The sequence below is a fragment of the Amblyomma americanum genome, chromosome 2 (genome assembly GCF_052857255.1).
Source record: "Amblyomma americanum isolate KBUSLIRL-KWMA chromosome 2, ASM5285725v1, whole genome shotgun sequence".
Taxonomy (NCBI): Eukaryota; Metazoa; Arthropoda; class Arachnida; order Ixodida; family Ixodidae; genus Amblyomma; species Amblyomma americanum.
This window is the reverse complement of record NC_135498.1, coordinates 56,099,045-56,114,408: the sequence shown is the minus strand read 5'-3', so window position 1 is coordinate 56,114,408 and position 15,364 is coordinate 56,099,045. Positions and strand designations below refer to the sequence as shown.

The 15,364-nt window shown below is 43.3% G+C and overlaps 1 protein-coding gene across 6 annotated transcripts in view; it reads right to left on the bottom strand.

The window, feature by feature from the left end:
- Positions 1–127: 127 nt before the first annotated feature.
- LOC144121288 (transducin-like enhancer protein 4) overlaps positions 128–15,364 on the bottom strand; it is a 67,118-nt gene continuing 51,881 nt past the window's right edge. For all 6 annotated transcript variants that reach the window (XM_077654409.1, XM_077654411.1, XM_077654412.1 and 3 more), the window contains 7 exons: positions 9,155–9,404; positions 8,405–8,506; positions 7,681–7,826; positions 6,945–7,056; positions 5,378–5,460; positions 4,626–4,806; positions 128–4,107 (listed from right to left, as the gene is read on the bottom strand). In XM_077654409.1, coding sequence (XP_077510535.1) covers positions 4,000–4,107; positions 4,626–4,806; positions 5,378–5,460; positions 6,945–7,056; positions 7,681–7,826; positions 8,405–8,506; positions 9,155–9,404 — 982 coding nt within the window. In that variant the 3' untranslated portion in view covers positions 128–3,999. The remainder of the gene's footprint in view (positions 4,108–4,625; positions 4,807–5,377; positions 5,461–6,944; positions 7,057–7,680; positions 7,827–8,404; positions 8,507–9,154; positions 9,405–15,364) is intronic.

The window sequence follows — 15,364 nt, the reverse complement described above, 5'->3', positions numbered from 1 at the left end:
GGTGCTGTGACCAAATGATTGCACAGCGCAGCTCCAAGAATCTCTTTGTGGTTTAGATACCGGTTTCATGCAGGAAATGATGAGATACTTGATGAAATGATGAAATACTCCAATAAAGATGACAAGATCTGGTTTTGTGCAAACACATTTTATGAAACCAAACATCATATTTACAGAAACCAAGTAGTGTCAGCATCCCAGCTGTAAAATTAAAATACAGGAGGCAGAAACATGCCTCCGTTTCATTTACATCAAGTGTCAAAAAAATGGGGGGGGGGGGGGGGGGGGGGGCTATTTACAATACAGTATTTTGTGCGCACATTTGTGCGTGGACACGAGACCAGAGTTGAAAGCAGCCACGCAAGTCACTCAACATAAAAAGGTGGCACTTTCCTCTGCCTGTGTTGCTGTCCTCCTGCAAATGTTCCTAGTTAAATATGCACACAGTACAAGCTTGAAACTATATTACCTACAACCAATTTCTAGCTTTGATAATAGCATCAAAAGCATTGCTTTTATGTACAAATAATGATTTGTCATCAGCATGACTGATTGCTGACTTGAATGACAACCTAAAATTTTTGCACAACAATCATGGAAACCAAGGAGCAGGATGTTCCATACTAAGCAAGTGCAACACTTGACTTTTATGTATGCTACTCGCAGTATACCCAAAACAAACATCACGGTTCACGGTGGGTATGTTTGAACATACCCCGCTTCTCTACCGCTGACGACTGTCATGGAAACAGCAACATTATACTCAATTTTTCACACAATTTGGACGCATTTAACATCAGGAAAAACTAAATGTAAATTAAAGTTGGCAATCAAGCTTCTTTCTTCATTGCACAACGATGCTGCCACATGAAGCAGTCAAAAATGTAAAGACAAAATTCAGAGCCTGAGAGACTGAAGAAAGCATCCTATGAAACATCACCGAGCTCAATACAAACCAATATTGCTCTCATGAAGACAAAGTGTGATTTATAACTCAAGAAATCTTTTGTATTGACTTTTAACCACAATAACTCTATGCAAGAATTCAGTAACTGGACAAAAGTTCTCAGTTGGGCTGTTTGGTGTAGTGTTGTGATCTAAAGACAACTCCTGAATAGGACTTGACAGAAAGGGCAAAACATTAAAGAAAGCCATAAAACATCATACTGTGAATTTTCTGATGGTGGAGCATAGAAACCATTATTGGCTGTGTTCATCACAGCTGGCTGAACTTCCCAGATATGAGATGAGAGCCTTAACACTCTGAGTATGGGGAAACCAATAAGCCACTTCTCCAAAGAACACTGAAAAGGTTCAATGGGGACAGCGTTTCAGGATCTGGGTAGGAAGACTTGCAAGTAGAGGCAGTCCAATAGAAGATGACTTACGATGAATAACTGGTCAATTGTTAACCATATGCTCATGCTGTGCCCTCTTTGTCAAACCCTGTCCTAACACTGTCTTATAACATCATTAGTAACACAAGCTAGACCCAATTTAGCATCACTACAAATTGTTCTTAAATTGCATATATGTACCACCATTAAATTTCCATGCCCTAACAAAGCTGCAAGTTGAACAGACTAGATGCATATTGATGAGCATAAAAGGAGAAAAAAAAGAAATGTTCCACTCAAATCGTGACATGTGTCACTCCCAACCCTGACACTTATCTTTTTCCGTGTGTCATGCCATATGCACTGGTTGTTTACGAACTGCTGCGAAAGAAAATGTTTTCTTTGTACTTTGTATCCAACTACCCAAAATCATTCTGTTGCAATACTGACGCAGATGCTTCTCAATAACCTTCAAGAGTTTGCAAAAATGACATGTTAGCACTCGGTTCTCGCCTTCCTGGAACATGAAATAAAAACTGCAATGACTCCCCAAAGCCACCAAAAAAAGACAGAAAATTCACAACACAGATTTTGCTCCAGTACATCTCAGCATTTTCTACAACTTCGTCAGGCATCAGCAAGACGGCACACATGAAAAAAAAGAAAACAAGCAAGTTGTTCAGATGGTGCAACAATGGCACTGTCCACAAGGCCGCAAGGTTCTTATGTGGTTCAACACAGTATACAAACGTTGCACATCCCCAAAGGGTAACACGTTGGCAATGATGTCCATCCACTACAAGGACGCATCAAAGAGTGAATTTCTTTTCACTGCATTGACATCAAACCCTTGCTCTGAGCCCATCATTTGCAATTCAACAAGAGTGCAGAACACGACTGGTCAATTCATTTGACCCACTTTAACAAAAACATCTTCAGCAAGCCAAGTTAGCACTTGAAATGTTCTGTCATCTTTTTACAGTGCAGGTGCAATAGCAACTCGTCACCATGCTATTCACTGCCCTCAGTGAGCCCACACACATACACACACAAGCACACAAACACACATGCACCAAAATCGTGATCTATGAAGTGATGTCACAATGTCTTGATGCCAGGACAGTAATGCAACCAGAAGGGTGCATCACCGAAGACAAGCCCACCATGGGGCAATGCAAGCTGACATCTAATGCTACTGCTAAGTTATTTATTAAAGAAAAAAAAAGAAACCAGACGAAAGCATCAAGCCATCTCTCCCACCTGTTGACGAGACAACAGGGAAAAAGATAAGATTCCAGGTTTATAAAAATTGATGCCAATTTCTTATGTTATGTGAACTGCCCTCATGCACAATAATGATTCTGATAAGATGGAAAGGGACATAAAATGGTCTTTACAGTGTCCTCGTCAGTGAACAGTGTGATATGCAGCCACTGGCCTATAGTAATGAAGAGGTAGTTCACGAGGGTTTCTTTCGGCATGCAGCTTTAACCTAGCAGACGTGTGCAGTTCACTGACAGCATCAAATTCCTGCGTTTCAGGCAGCATTGTGGGTAAATTGTCTTTTTACATGAAAGAAGCAACCAGCCAAACATGCCACACTGTCCTACCGATATGTTCCCATGTGATGGGGCAGATGCCCATCTGCGATTTAACTGGCCACGCCAGTCCTAAACATGTCACCTAACCGGCAATTAAATGCTCATGACGCCCTTCACACTCGGAGCTCTTCGATGGTACAACTTGAGAAACCTTGCTTTGAAACCTGGCTGTTCCCTGTGACCACTTTAAAGGGGTTAACGAATGGAGGCATCAGCTAGGAGCAGCTCATGAAAGCCGCTGCACATCTGAAGCCACCATTAACTTCAGAGGTGCTGAAATGTACCACTTTCTTTAGCTTCTCATCTATCTCTCAGATAGTTATGTGCATGCATTTTCGTCAACGCATCTGTTTCACTGATCTTGTTGCCAGGTGCCAGAGCAGTTATCAACCATCTCAGAGTTTGAAACTCACACACATTTAATTCTACTGCCCTCAGACATCGCAAGCCTACAAGTTTTGGCTTAATCAGGCCGCCCCATGGGGAGTTCCACAAATCGTACTTCGAAAGAGCTCCATTTCACACTCTAGCCAACTGAAGTTGCCTAATGTAACGCTATCATCAAGGCAGCAAACTGAAACAAATAATGCCCACAACTCTGCACCTTATTAACCTGAATTAAGACGAGATGTGTGGGCACGGTGGCAAAAGGCTTCGCATAAATGACGCTATCTGCCACATTACCAGAAGCTGCTTATCACAGCACCTTTACTAATCGCTGCAACAAATAAGCACTTTATTCTGTGCTCTCAGCCACTGTGTCAATGTCAAATGCTGTAGGAACAGTGAAGTGGTCACAATCACAACGGCTGCAACATGCGGAGCTGGCAGCGGCAGCACATGGGTTGTCTTGAAAGTGCCGACAGTGCAGTCTCTGTGAAACTAACATTCAATGTTGAGAGTCTCCGGTTCCGTGCTACCGGCACTAACAGCAGCCTCATGAACAGTTTCTTGCCAAAGCAAGGAAAAAGGGCAGAGAAGAGACCTCTGCTTTGTACACTGTGTGCAGCCCTGACTTTGTGCTGATCAACACATTAGGAACAATCAGGCTCGGTGGGCAATCAGTAGATGACTTCGTACACAGTGGCCTTCTTGTCTCCCGAGCCGGTGACGATGTACTTGTCGTCGGAGGAGATGTCGCAGCTCAGCACAGACGAGGACTCCTTAGACTGGAGACAAGTGCGTGTGGGGGAAAGAGAGACACAAAGGTCAGTGAGAACTGCGCAGGGAGAATCCTAGCAGGAAGGAGTGAATTTTATCACAATGACAATCGGCGACATGATTCCGTTCTCTTAAAAGGCACAGCGGTACAGCTCCAAATTCATGATTAAGCAACAGCACGCAGTGAAATGAAGAAATTTTATTACGAAGGATCTGCATTGATCTTGTGATTCAATGGGTTAGTGTTGAATTTTTGGGCGCAAGTGACAACGTTCTGAATGCCTTCGTTCAACTTACGTTTCTTTTCTTCAAAGCTCTACACAAGGTATGCGTAATTACCTTTTAGGTAAGATACTGAGAAACTTTTAAGCCAAAATCGCTGTTTCAAAGAATGAGATAATTAAGCTTAACGGCATAACCAGAAGAAGTAGAGAATGGAAGATAAAAGAATTGCACCACTCAGTGAATCACTGAATACAGTTAAGCTATCAGCGGTGTTGTCTAGGCAATCACTGCGGGCTTATACCTGGAAGATGGAGGCTCCGTAGGGTGTCCTCCAAGCATTGAGCAGGTTGTCCTTGCCCGTGGAGACGAACCACTTCCCACACGAGGCAAATTTCAGTGACAGCACACAGCTCTCGTGAAGGTGCAACTGGTACTTGTCTGGCTTGCTGCAGTGCAGAACCTCCACATTGCTGCTCTCCATCCTGCATCCAAGAGGAAGAATAGAATTTTCTTACTCACTTATCTCGCCCAATCAAATATAAATCAGACAAAAAAATATGAGGCTGGTGAAAACAGATCTGGAATAGGTAAAGTATCAGCTTGAACTGGATGCTGCGGGAGCATGCCAAAGCATTCCTAGCACAAAAATAAAAAGGAGGGTAGCAGAAAGTAAACACAGAAAATCTGCGCTGTCCTGCACACAGCTGTACTACCAGATCTACATGGTTACGTACATCACAGTTGATGGATTGAAGTGACTGGAGCAAACTCATTGAACAAACACTGCAAGAGACGCTTTTACCACTGTCATTCCTTTACTTTTTTTTTTCCTGGCAGCATCTGTACTGCAACCCTGCGGACTTGCACAGCATAGAAGACAATGACGGTAATGCAGCATTCCAAGAGAAGTTAAAGGCTTCTTCTCTACAGTTAGTTTCGAGACCAGCCTTTCCCTTCTTGTATGAGTTACCAGCAAAATGAAAACGCCCGTCATTATCCTTTTTTTGTATTGGCCATCAAAAAATGGTTCACATAGAGCTAAAGCAAGCTCACCCGACAGCCAGCCACTCTCCCGTGGGGCAGTAGCCCAGCGAGAAGATTTGCGACGTAAAGTCGTGCTGCTGCAGTTGCCGCCCCTGCAAAGACGACAACACCAAAAACAGCCATCAGATGGGCTGCTATGCAAAGTGTATTCCAAATATTCGGCAAGCCTTCAAATCAAACGAGTGGTTGTGCAAGCATCAAAACCACATGCATAAGCCAATGAAGCTCAGAAATGTCCCCGACTTGAAGGCATGGAGATGTTCACGACCTGAAAAATGGATGTCTGTGACTATGGCACTTTCTCAATAATTCAAATTCAAGGTATTGTTCAAAGTTGCTGTCAATTTGTTCAAAGTATTAGGAGTTGGAAGCATTTTTAATACACTTCATGATGATGGGGTCAGAGCTCCAGTTCAAATAAACCACAAGTTTAAAACTAAGTGAGTTTGAATTAACGAGAGTCCGCAGCATTACATTACTCCACCAGCTCATGCATATATTAAATAACATGATATCCACATACATGCATATATTAAATAACATGGTATCCACATACCTGCATTTAATGACAAAAGAACACAAAATCATCACGTGATATTTAGATGTGCGCTAGCTGCCTTTACCGCCTTGCTGCTACACTGACAACTGAAATTACCTCTAGAGGACTTCCAACAGTGGCACTAGCCGATAATTCAAGTGTTAGATATTTTTATTCTGTTATCTCACTATGATTCTCAAGCAGCTAGAGTCGTCAGCAGAAATGAAAATTCACATTAACCACTTGCAGCAGTCACCACGCAGGCCTGCTATCAATGCACTAGACAAGCATTCCATACTGCAGAAAATCAACTTGCTATAGAACACGACCCAAGATATCGAAGTCACAAAGTGTCCTCTAACATATGGGGTTTCTCAAATTGGGCTCTGTGGAACATCTGAATTCTTTGGAGTGCTTTCTAGGTTTCCCAAGTACCTATAGACAAGCATGCTTCAGTCCCCACCTTTCCTTCACCCCCTATATTTCGGAGGCTAACAGAACTGTAATTACTGACTGCAGACTGTTCCACTATACAGCCAGTCATTATAAATTGAATCGAAGCACTTTTTTTAAAGGGCCACATGCCTGGAAGCTCTTTTTTGCATTGATGTTAGGCAGGAGGAAATGGAAGCCAAGACGCACGAGGTTTTCAACGCCACTGTGTTTCCCCGAGGCTAAGAAGATTGAGGACCCCTGCTTTTACATATGCCTCAAAGCCCACACAAGAAGCTATAGTATTGAGTTTGCAAAACAAAACCCTACTTTATGAGACATTCAGACAACATGCTCTCTTTACGTACATACTTTAAAACCAAAGTGAGCATACAGCTCGATTAGTGCTCATTTGAACCTCTCAAACTAAAAAGTAAAATTCTAAAACCAGCACTTTTTCACTAAAATCAGCAAACAAATGCGTCATGATTACACTCAATATTTCAGACTGTGTGCCTCATGTGAAACCCCACAGCCAATCTGTCTCTGAATGAAGAGCAAACACTATTATGTGCACCCCACAAAAACCAATGCAGCAGAGCTCACCTCTCGGAGATCCCAGGAGCGTACAGTGTTGTCTAGGCCACCAGTCCAGAGCTTCGTGCCATCACTCGATATGTCGATGCAGCTTGCACCGTCTGTGTGCCCCTGGAACTGCCTGCACATTGAAAGGGCGCATTCTCAATGCCTGGTTACAGTCTCCTGTCACTTAACACAGCACAAAAATTGTCGCTGTTGAAGAAACAGAATCCCAGGAATCAGAACTCTTTTCAATGCATGCCTCTCCTTTTCTTGTTTATGGATTTCCACTAGGCTTCACTGCTCTTTCCTATCTCAAAGAGTGCACATTAACTAACCTCATACATGCTGTCACTATGCGTACGCAGAGTTGTAGAAGTCAGCACGTAATGTTTAGCTTATCCAAAGAGGAAAAGTGAAACAGTTAGTGCCAATAATTTTTTTTTTTTTCACTTTTGTCTGTAAGAAATGAAAAAGTTTTAGTACAAGTCAAAATTTTTCTCAATCTAGTTTGGCTTAATGGTAGCTTAATGTACTTCTAACATTTGAACAGTGAATATGCCAATGATAAATAAAATGTGGCTGAATTGCAATAAATATAAACACTTACAAAATACCTGCCCCCACACCATATCCATCAAAGAAAAAAAGGTATGCCCATTGGTTGATTTTTTCACGACATACTCGGCCAGATAGTTTACGAACACCGAGGGACAGCTTTAATCACCTCAAATGAGAGCAGCGTAAAAAAGCTCATTAGTACCTGACAAGTGTCTGGTTGTGCAGGTCCCACACGGCAATGTTCCCATCTGAGCAGCAGCTGAAGCACACTTTGGAGTCGGGGCTGATGGCCAGGGCATAGCATGCCGGAGCACTCGAAGTCAGCTCCGCCTTGATGCGTGGGGTTGGCTGTGGCGAGGAGAGCACAGTTCAACACACGCTTCACCCATTATAGGGGAGAAGTTCTCACTTTTTACGTGGAAAAGCAGTACTTTTTCTGGCAGCCCAAAAAAGCATCGTACGCTGTACTACCAAGAGCTTTAACTGAAATAACACGGCATATAAACCCAGGCTACTTGAAAGTGCACTAAGCTACAGATGAGCTGGAGAAAATAAAATTAATTAATTATTTCGCTAGATTCAGTAGGCACCAACAGAAGGCCACTTCTTGCTCCCCCCCCCCCCCCCCCCTTTTTTTTTTCACTTCTTCAGTTTAAATAGCTAGTTCAGCAAAGCTGGATCTTCCTCTCCTGCAGAGGCGAGATTAAAAATGTGTCACTCAACATGGCACGTTCACAATTTATTCGCATTCTTTTAAATCTTACCCCTTCTGTGAGCAGCAAGAACAAATCACGCAATACAATGCTCAGGAAGATAAAACAGGTTCACTTTATAACCTCACTTCAAACCATTATTTCTCAAGAAACAATACACAATACCACTAGACAAGTGTTCCTATCTTTTTTTTTTTTTTCCAGAACACTTACCGCTCCTAGATCCCAGATGCAGATAGTGCTTGCTTCACCACCAACAATAAGTGTCCGCCCATCTGGCAACAGCTTGCAAGAGCGGATGTAGTTGTCTCTTTGCTGCAACACACAAAGAAATAACAATTTAAGCTGGCTAAGATTTCCTGAAGCCATGTTAAACTCGAATAGTATATTTCTGAAACTGAGGGAACTAAACTTATTTACAGCAAGCTAACAGTAAAAAAAGGCTAAAATGAGGTGAAGCATTAAACTACCGGATGTTTGAATAGAGGCAGAAATTCCTCCTTGAGCCGCTATTCTAAACTGTATTGCCTGCATGCGCTCATTTCTGTCACTGTCAGTCCACTGGCAACATTCACATGTGCTCTTTGCTGCACATCCTAGTCACTTAACTCAGAAGACAAGAAATACAACACAGCCAGCCTATTTCCATCACATACTTGATGATAGGCCACCAGCCAGGTAGTGCTTTACATGTGCCACAAATAGCCCTCCATAAAAGGCCACAATTGTGTAAATTAACTTTGTGCACAGTTGCAAAGAAACTATACCACTTGCACAGTTGCACACATGCACAGTTGGCGCCTTGCAGAAGGGAAACAAGCAAGTGGTGGGCACAGGGGAGCTCATGTGAATTCATTTTCAGCCAGTTTTTAGTGCAGCAAACAAATTTTCGCAAGCTCCATAGAGGGTGCCACACTATTGCAAGAAAGGGTAACTGAGAAGCAGTCTTAAGCCCAAACTGACCAGGCAGTCCAGCTGTGAGACAGGGGTTTTGGATCCAGGCTGGCTGATGTCCCAAACCTTGACGCAGCCTTTGCCACCCGTGTAGACGTATTTGGTGGGGCTCGAGATGGTCACTGCACACACCACTTCGCCATGCGACAGGGTGTTGATTTGCCGTGCATGTCGTGGAATGCCGGCACCCATGAGGGCGTCTGGTGGAAATGGCACTGGCTGCATCTGGCCCTCTGCGCTTACATGGAACGAATAGGCCCTGCAGAGAATTATGCACGGAAAGGTCAGCCAGTGACACTCAATGAGAATCCAAGTTCAAAATAGCCTGAGGAGTGACTTACGAAGCGCGATCATTGATAATGATAAAAAAAATGTTTTTATGAATGCAATAATAAACTTGTACCTCTACTCGTGACATTCGAAATGCTCCCACAATCTTGTAGCTTTTAGCGCATGGTGCCAAAAGGTTCACTTCCCTGTAATTTTTTCCTTAATAACACACTGTTGATTAGCTTAAAGGGACATTCAGGACAAAATGTATTGATAGGTACCGTGTTTTAATCACAAAGATGCAACTTCTACCGAAAAGGGCGCTTCTATAATTAGAAAAGACAAAAAAAAATACAAGTGTCACCATCACTGCCCAATTTTACAAGTAAACTGCATGTGTCAACATCAATTATTTTGTGCAGACCCCACAGGCCATTCCCTTTAAAACGATGGCAACCAGCCCTACTGGCTATAGACGTAACGAGTCTGAGTCGAGTAGCAAGAAAAATTTTTAATTCCAATTTTCTCAGCCGTTAATGCACCTTTTGGTGCTTGACCAATGTGAACAAACCCAGATGGAGCCAGAGAATCAAATTTTACAAAGAACAATAACTGGATGGAAGTTGTCCTGAATGTTCCTTTAAGGGGACAGATGCAAGAACTTTGCCTGACTTGTACTGCCTATAGCTAAACTTTGTATTAAAGTGTATTGTGTCATTATCCTGAATGGCCTCTAGTAGTTATTCACCCCCCCTTCCTCCAAGTGAGAAATTTTCTATGGGAAAACCATGCGAAACCCTATTTTTTTCAGGGCAGGCAGATTTAGCGACTCGCCTTGCAAATCCAGACTCATCACTACCTCGGCTCCTTCATTTGGACAACTTTACCCTCCTTGCATCAAAAAAAGAACTCCTCCGGCGCTGCACACGTGCTCTCATCCCTCCGTGTGCGGTAACCCTCCACCGCGGTCTTACCCGTGCAGAGGAGGTTGCGCTTAGGAGGATCCGGGTCGGGATTGCCCTCACACCTTCCATCACTCGGAGGAGGCCTCAGTACCGAGAATTGAGGCATTGAGGCCGACATTCGTCACTTACTGTGGGACTGCCTAGCTCTCAAGCCTACAAGGATCCGGCACCTGATGGTAGCAGGTCTTTCACCAAGCAACCCTGCTTCATACATTGCCTGGACGCAGGGACCGTACCATTGTTCTCTACTGGACTTCATCAAATCAGCTAGCCTTTTTCTATTCATTTAATTACTACTAAATCTTTCATCACACCTTCACCCATCATTGATGCCCTGGGCAATAAATTTCACTTAAATAAAAAATATTAATGCCCCCTACCAACCGCACCACCAAGAGACGCCCATAAATCCACCCCTGAATATGTTAAAAAAAATACGTATTTTACAAATAGACTAATTTTTTATACAAGAGTAAAAAAAGCTATGAGCAAGTTCTGGCATTTCAGTTTGCAAAAACCTACACTGTCACTGTTGTCCTCCTATGAAACTAGGTGTACAAATATATGGATTGAAATAACTATTGTCGTGCTTGTACAAACAATCCTTTTAGTCACATATTAAAATTTTAAAGATTGTCAAGATTGTGAGCAAACATACTTGCTCATTTTAGACTCCAAGAATTCGGTCTTGCGTATTTCAAACTATATCGAGGAACCGTCGCGCACCTCGTAGTAACGTGTACTGCTGGCCAAACTCGCTTGCTAGCACAACTGCCGCGTCAGCACACTATTATGGAGTGCACTTGCAAAAGGTCAAGATTAATTGCATGCTCACAAAACGCGCACAGCTGGAAGCATCGTCTGCTAGGTTGTGCCTTCTTATGGATGCTAGTCCTTATTATCACTTCTGAGACAAACCAGCAGCATACGCACAAATGTCATCACATGCAAATGCCTCAAAGCAATCTGTCTGAATAGCAAGTAATGGCATGCACATGCATACATGCATGCACGCACACAGATATGTACCCATTACAGCAACCGTTAAAAAGTCTAAAATTGGCTAAGCACGCTTAAACACAAAATAACTGAAAGCATGGATATATAGTTTCTTAGTTCCTGGCATGAATGCTTTTGTCTGTAGAAAGAGTTGTTATCAACACTATCCGCTGTGTTGAAATGTAATATTTCCTAGCTGCAGCATTGCCATAACAGCTCCTCTGCACAGTGTGTTCCTGGCAGCTTGCAGCAGCCATCAAAATGCCGCCCCATGTGTATCAAACAAGACAAATTATAGGAATATCATCGAGCAACACATCAGTGAAAGATATATGTGCGGATCTATGATGATGAGATCTCAACCTAGCGGCCAGTACAGGTGACAGCTTTTTCAAAACTAATAAAACACTCACGGCATAAAGAAAAGAAAGATCCTTGCACTGGGTTATCTCATATTTAAGCATGCCTGGCCTATTTAAAAATTTTAATTCCTCGATCAGCTGTTAACAGTGTGAAAAAATGAACAAACGGTTCCACCCACTAGCCACTTTTGGCAGATTGGTTCAAGAAGCACCCGATGGAACAACCTTGCAGATGATATTCCCAGTGGCACACGCTTTGGGAGCCTGCACTTAACCTTGCCCTTTTCGCAAGTTCGCTTCGTCATAAGGCACTGACGTACAGAAAAGTCTGCAGTTGCACAAGATAGGTAAAGATATGTCCAATTGTACATATTCGTGACCAATAGTTTGGACTCGGCAGAGTCCAAATGTTCAATTTTTCGGATAAAATTGTGGGGACACTTACGACCCGCCTTTAAGGGTTTGACGCGAGAGCGGGTCCTCTTGCCCACGCAGACACTGCATCCTCTTTCACAATCACAATTATTATGTGAAAGACTGTACGACATACATATAAAGCCCCACTTTAACCAAGCCGTACGAAAGTGCTCGTGTGGACTAGCGATAACGTATCTGACTCTCAACCTAAGGGTTAGGGGATACAGCGATGGGCCTGCTGCACAGCAGCTTGAGAGGCGACGATATTAACGTAGTCATCTCCTGCCACGTGTCTATATGACGGTAAGGAGGAAGATGGCAGCTGATGGCCCATGTGCTTGGTGCACTGCTCGTGGCTGCTCTGATCGCTAAAGTTCCAATTCATCGCTGATGGCTAGCGCCATCCATGGGAGCCTCTTGCAACAGCCACTTTCAGACACAAATGCGGACGGCGGCGAGTCCAAAAGTTTGATTTTTCAACCTAACATAGACACGAGCAAGCATCCTTACCACCTCTGCCTTGGACGGACTAGCTTGGCTAGGTTTGGCAGTTTCTGCACTTTTCTGACATTTGAAATAATTGTATGTTCTTCGTTCCCGTCGAGTTGGTCCACAATAAAGGGCACACGAAGCCACAGCTCAGATGATGCCGCCACGTGTGGCGCGGGCGGGATTGGCTTTTTGAAGAAAGAAAGGACGCAGTAACTATCTCACTTCCTGGTGGACACCTCAACCATGCCAAGAGGAAAAAGAGTGAAACAAGGAAGGCACCATAGTGGAGGCCTCCGGAATAATTTCGACCGCCTGAGGATCTTTAGCGTGCACTAACATATTGCACAGCACATGGACACCTTTTGAGTTTCAAGGAATTTTCATCCACCCTGACAATTCCGGGAAGATATGGTTTAGCATTTCACTTGACTAGTGCTGGGTTGAAAACGTGCTTTTCATCGCAATACTTCTCTTGAAGCAAACCTCAAAGGAAATATTTGCTAATATCCACACAAGCCTAATTCTAAATGTTCACTTATGACAAATTTGTTAAATTAAAGAGCACTGTAAAAATAAATATTCTGAACACAGTGTACAGCATCGCAGCTACGGCAGCTAGATCTAGTGACTGTATCGCTAGTATCGCGGCGAATTTTTTCGCAGCAAAATCCACATTTTTGTCCCAACACTGGCCAGGCCAAATACGAAACCTCATCTACCCAGCATGCCGTTGTTAGATGACAAGCAGCGCTGCCAGTTTCCCCTCTAAATATATATGAGAAACCCTACAGAAACTCGCATAGACAGTGCGCCCTGTAGATAATAGGTGAGGTGCGTTTCCCGAGTCAACGCAAAGGATCGTGGAAAAGTGTTCTTTACCGTTACTTCTGAATCCAACTTTACCCCTCTGTTCGCTTGCTTAATGGTAGTCCCTGTCTTCATATTGCTTATTTTATCAATTTATTTGTACTGCATCACCGCAAGACTAACGTGACGTCGGCTGTGTGCTGCTTCGTGACATGGCATTTTCACATGAAGTGCAACGAAAATAATGAAAATGGTACAAGGCTTTCATGAGTATGCACTGTGATGCGCTTAGATGCGCTGTGCGCACAGTGGCATGTATGGCTAAGGTGCCTCTATGCATCTTCCTTTGGTGCGCTCTACTGAGGCACCCTATATATGGTTAGTTTGCTAGCCCACTGACAGCCTTTACACGGTGTGAGGAAAATACATCAATCGTCCGCCTAACTGTGCAGGTTGCAGCACTTCGCAATGTGGCAAAACACAAATATATGATAACAGATACATTAAACTAGTTCAAATGCACGTGAAGCCGATTGCAGAGCATACGCAGAGCAGCCAGCTTACGTCGGCATATTAACCACGACAGAACATGCTTACCTTTCGGGATTGTGAGTTTCTGCACTCACGACATGCACATACGCAGCAAGCGCTGATTTACGGCGATACTGTGCAATGTGTGATGTGGCAGCACTAATATATTAGTGAATAAATGACGCCGGCAAAGAGTGGGAGGAAATTGTAAACAAAAGTAGCTGGCAGATGATTTTTCCACGATGCTTTGCGTTGACTTTAAAAACGCACCTCAAGTTGGGTAGAGGGGTAGTGGAAAAAGCGGGAGATGTGATGCATAAGCGATGCCACTAAGTCCATTTCAGTGGTTGTGAATCTTCAAGGTCGATTTGCTCATTTCTGGCTTGGAAACGGCTAGGTTAGTCATGGTCTGGGACAAAAGTTTCTCAACGTGAAGGCACTTTTGTTTTAGTGAATTTTTTGGAACGAGGAATATGCAGTGATATGATTATATACCGCGCTTCGCACTGCTCGGGATTCACGCTGCTGCTCCTGCTTTACCACTACTCATGTACTGCGCTCTCCTCACCTCACGTGTCGGGCAGAAAGTGAGGGGGGGGGGGGATGCACTGCACGGTGTGATGCATAATGGCTTCATACATTTTGGTATAGGTGACATGAGGAGTGTTGCAGACATGACGAACCCTACTGATGGGTTCTAATACAAGATCGCTTATGCAGAACGTACATAGGAAGTGACAGTATTCCCAATTTTTCAAGCTGTTTTTTACAAAAACTGATTTTTTTTTTTTCAAAGTTCCCAGGTTTTTCGGACTGTTCGATTATTCCCGCTATTTTTCAGGTCCCGCTGAGTCCTAAAAATTGGTCAGCAAGTGAAACCCTGAATACAACACATTCCGATCCACTTACTACTGAAGAGGCTACACAGACCTTACAAGGCCCTGATGTTTCAATGCAAAAGAGCACGAATTTGCCTGCTGCTAGGCTACGGATTGGTTTTCTTCGATGGGGCCTCCAGTTTGCAGTTTGCGGTAACCTGGCATGTGACAAAAATCCCAAGAAAATTTTGACAAGTTTGTACTTTACAGAGTGCCAGATAGGTCACTTTCCGAATGCCATATGAATTGTTGGTCTAGCCACTGGAGCTACAGAGTGTGGAACAAGAAGATCAAAAGTGATGAGACAAAGTTCTAATCCTTCATATCTCACTGCTCTGCAAGTTGAAAATTCAAAAAGCCAGTAAGTCCACAAAAAGCTTCAAAAACTTCAAGCTCAAAGTAACTTTTTCATTAAACTGAACCAGAGGAGGAAAAAACTCAAAACTATTCACTCGCACTTACAAGTTTTCAAATTAAAAAAGCCTTTCACTGGACCAA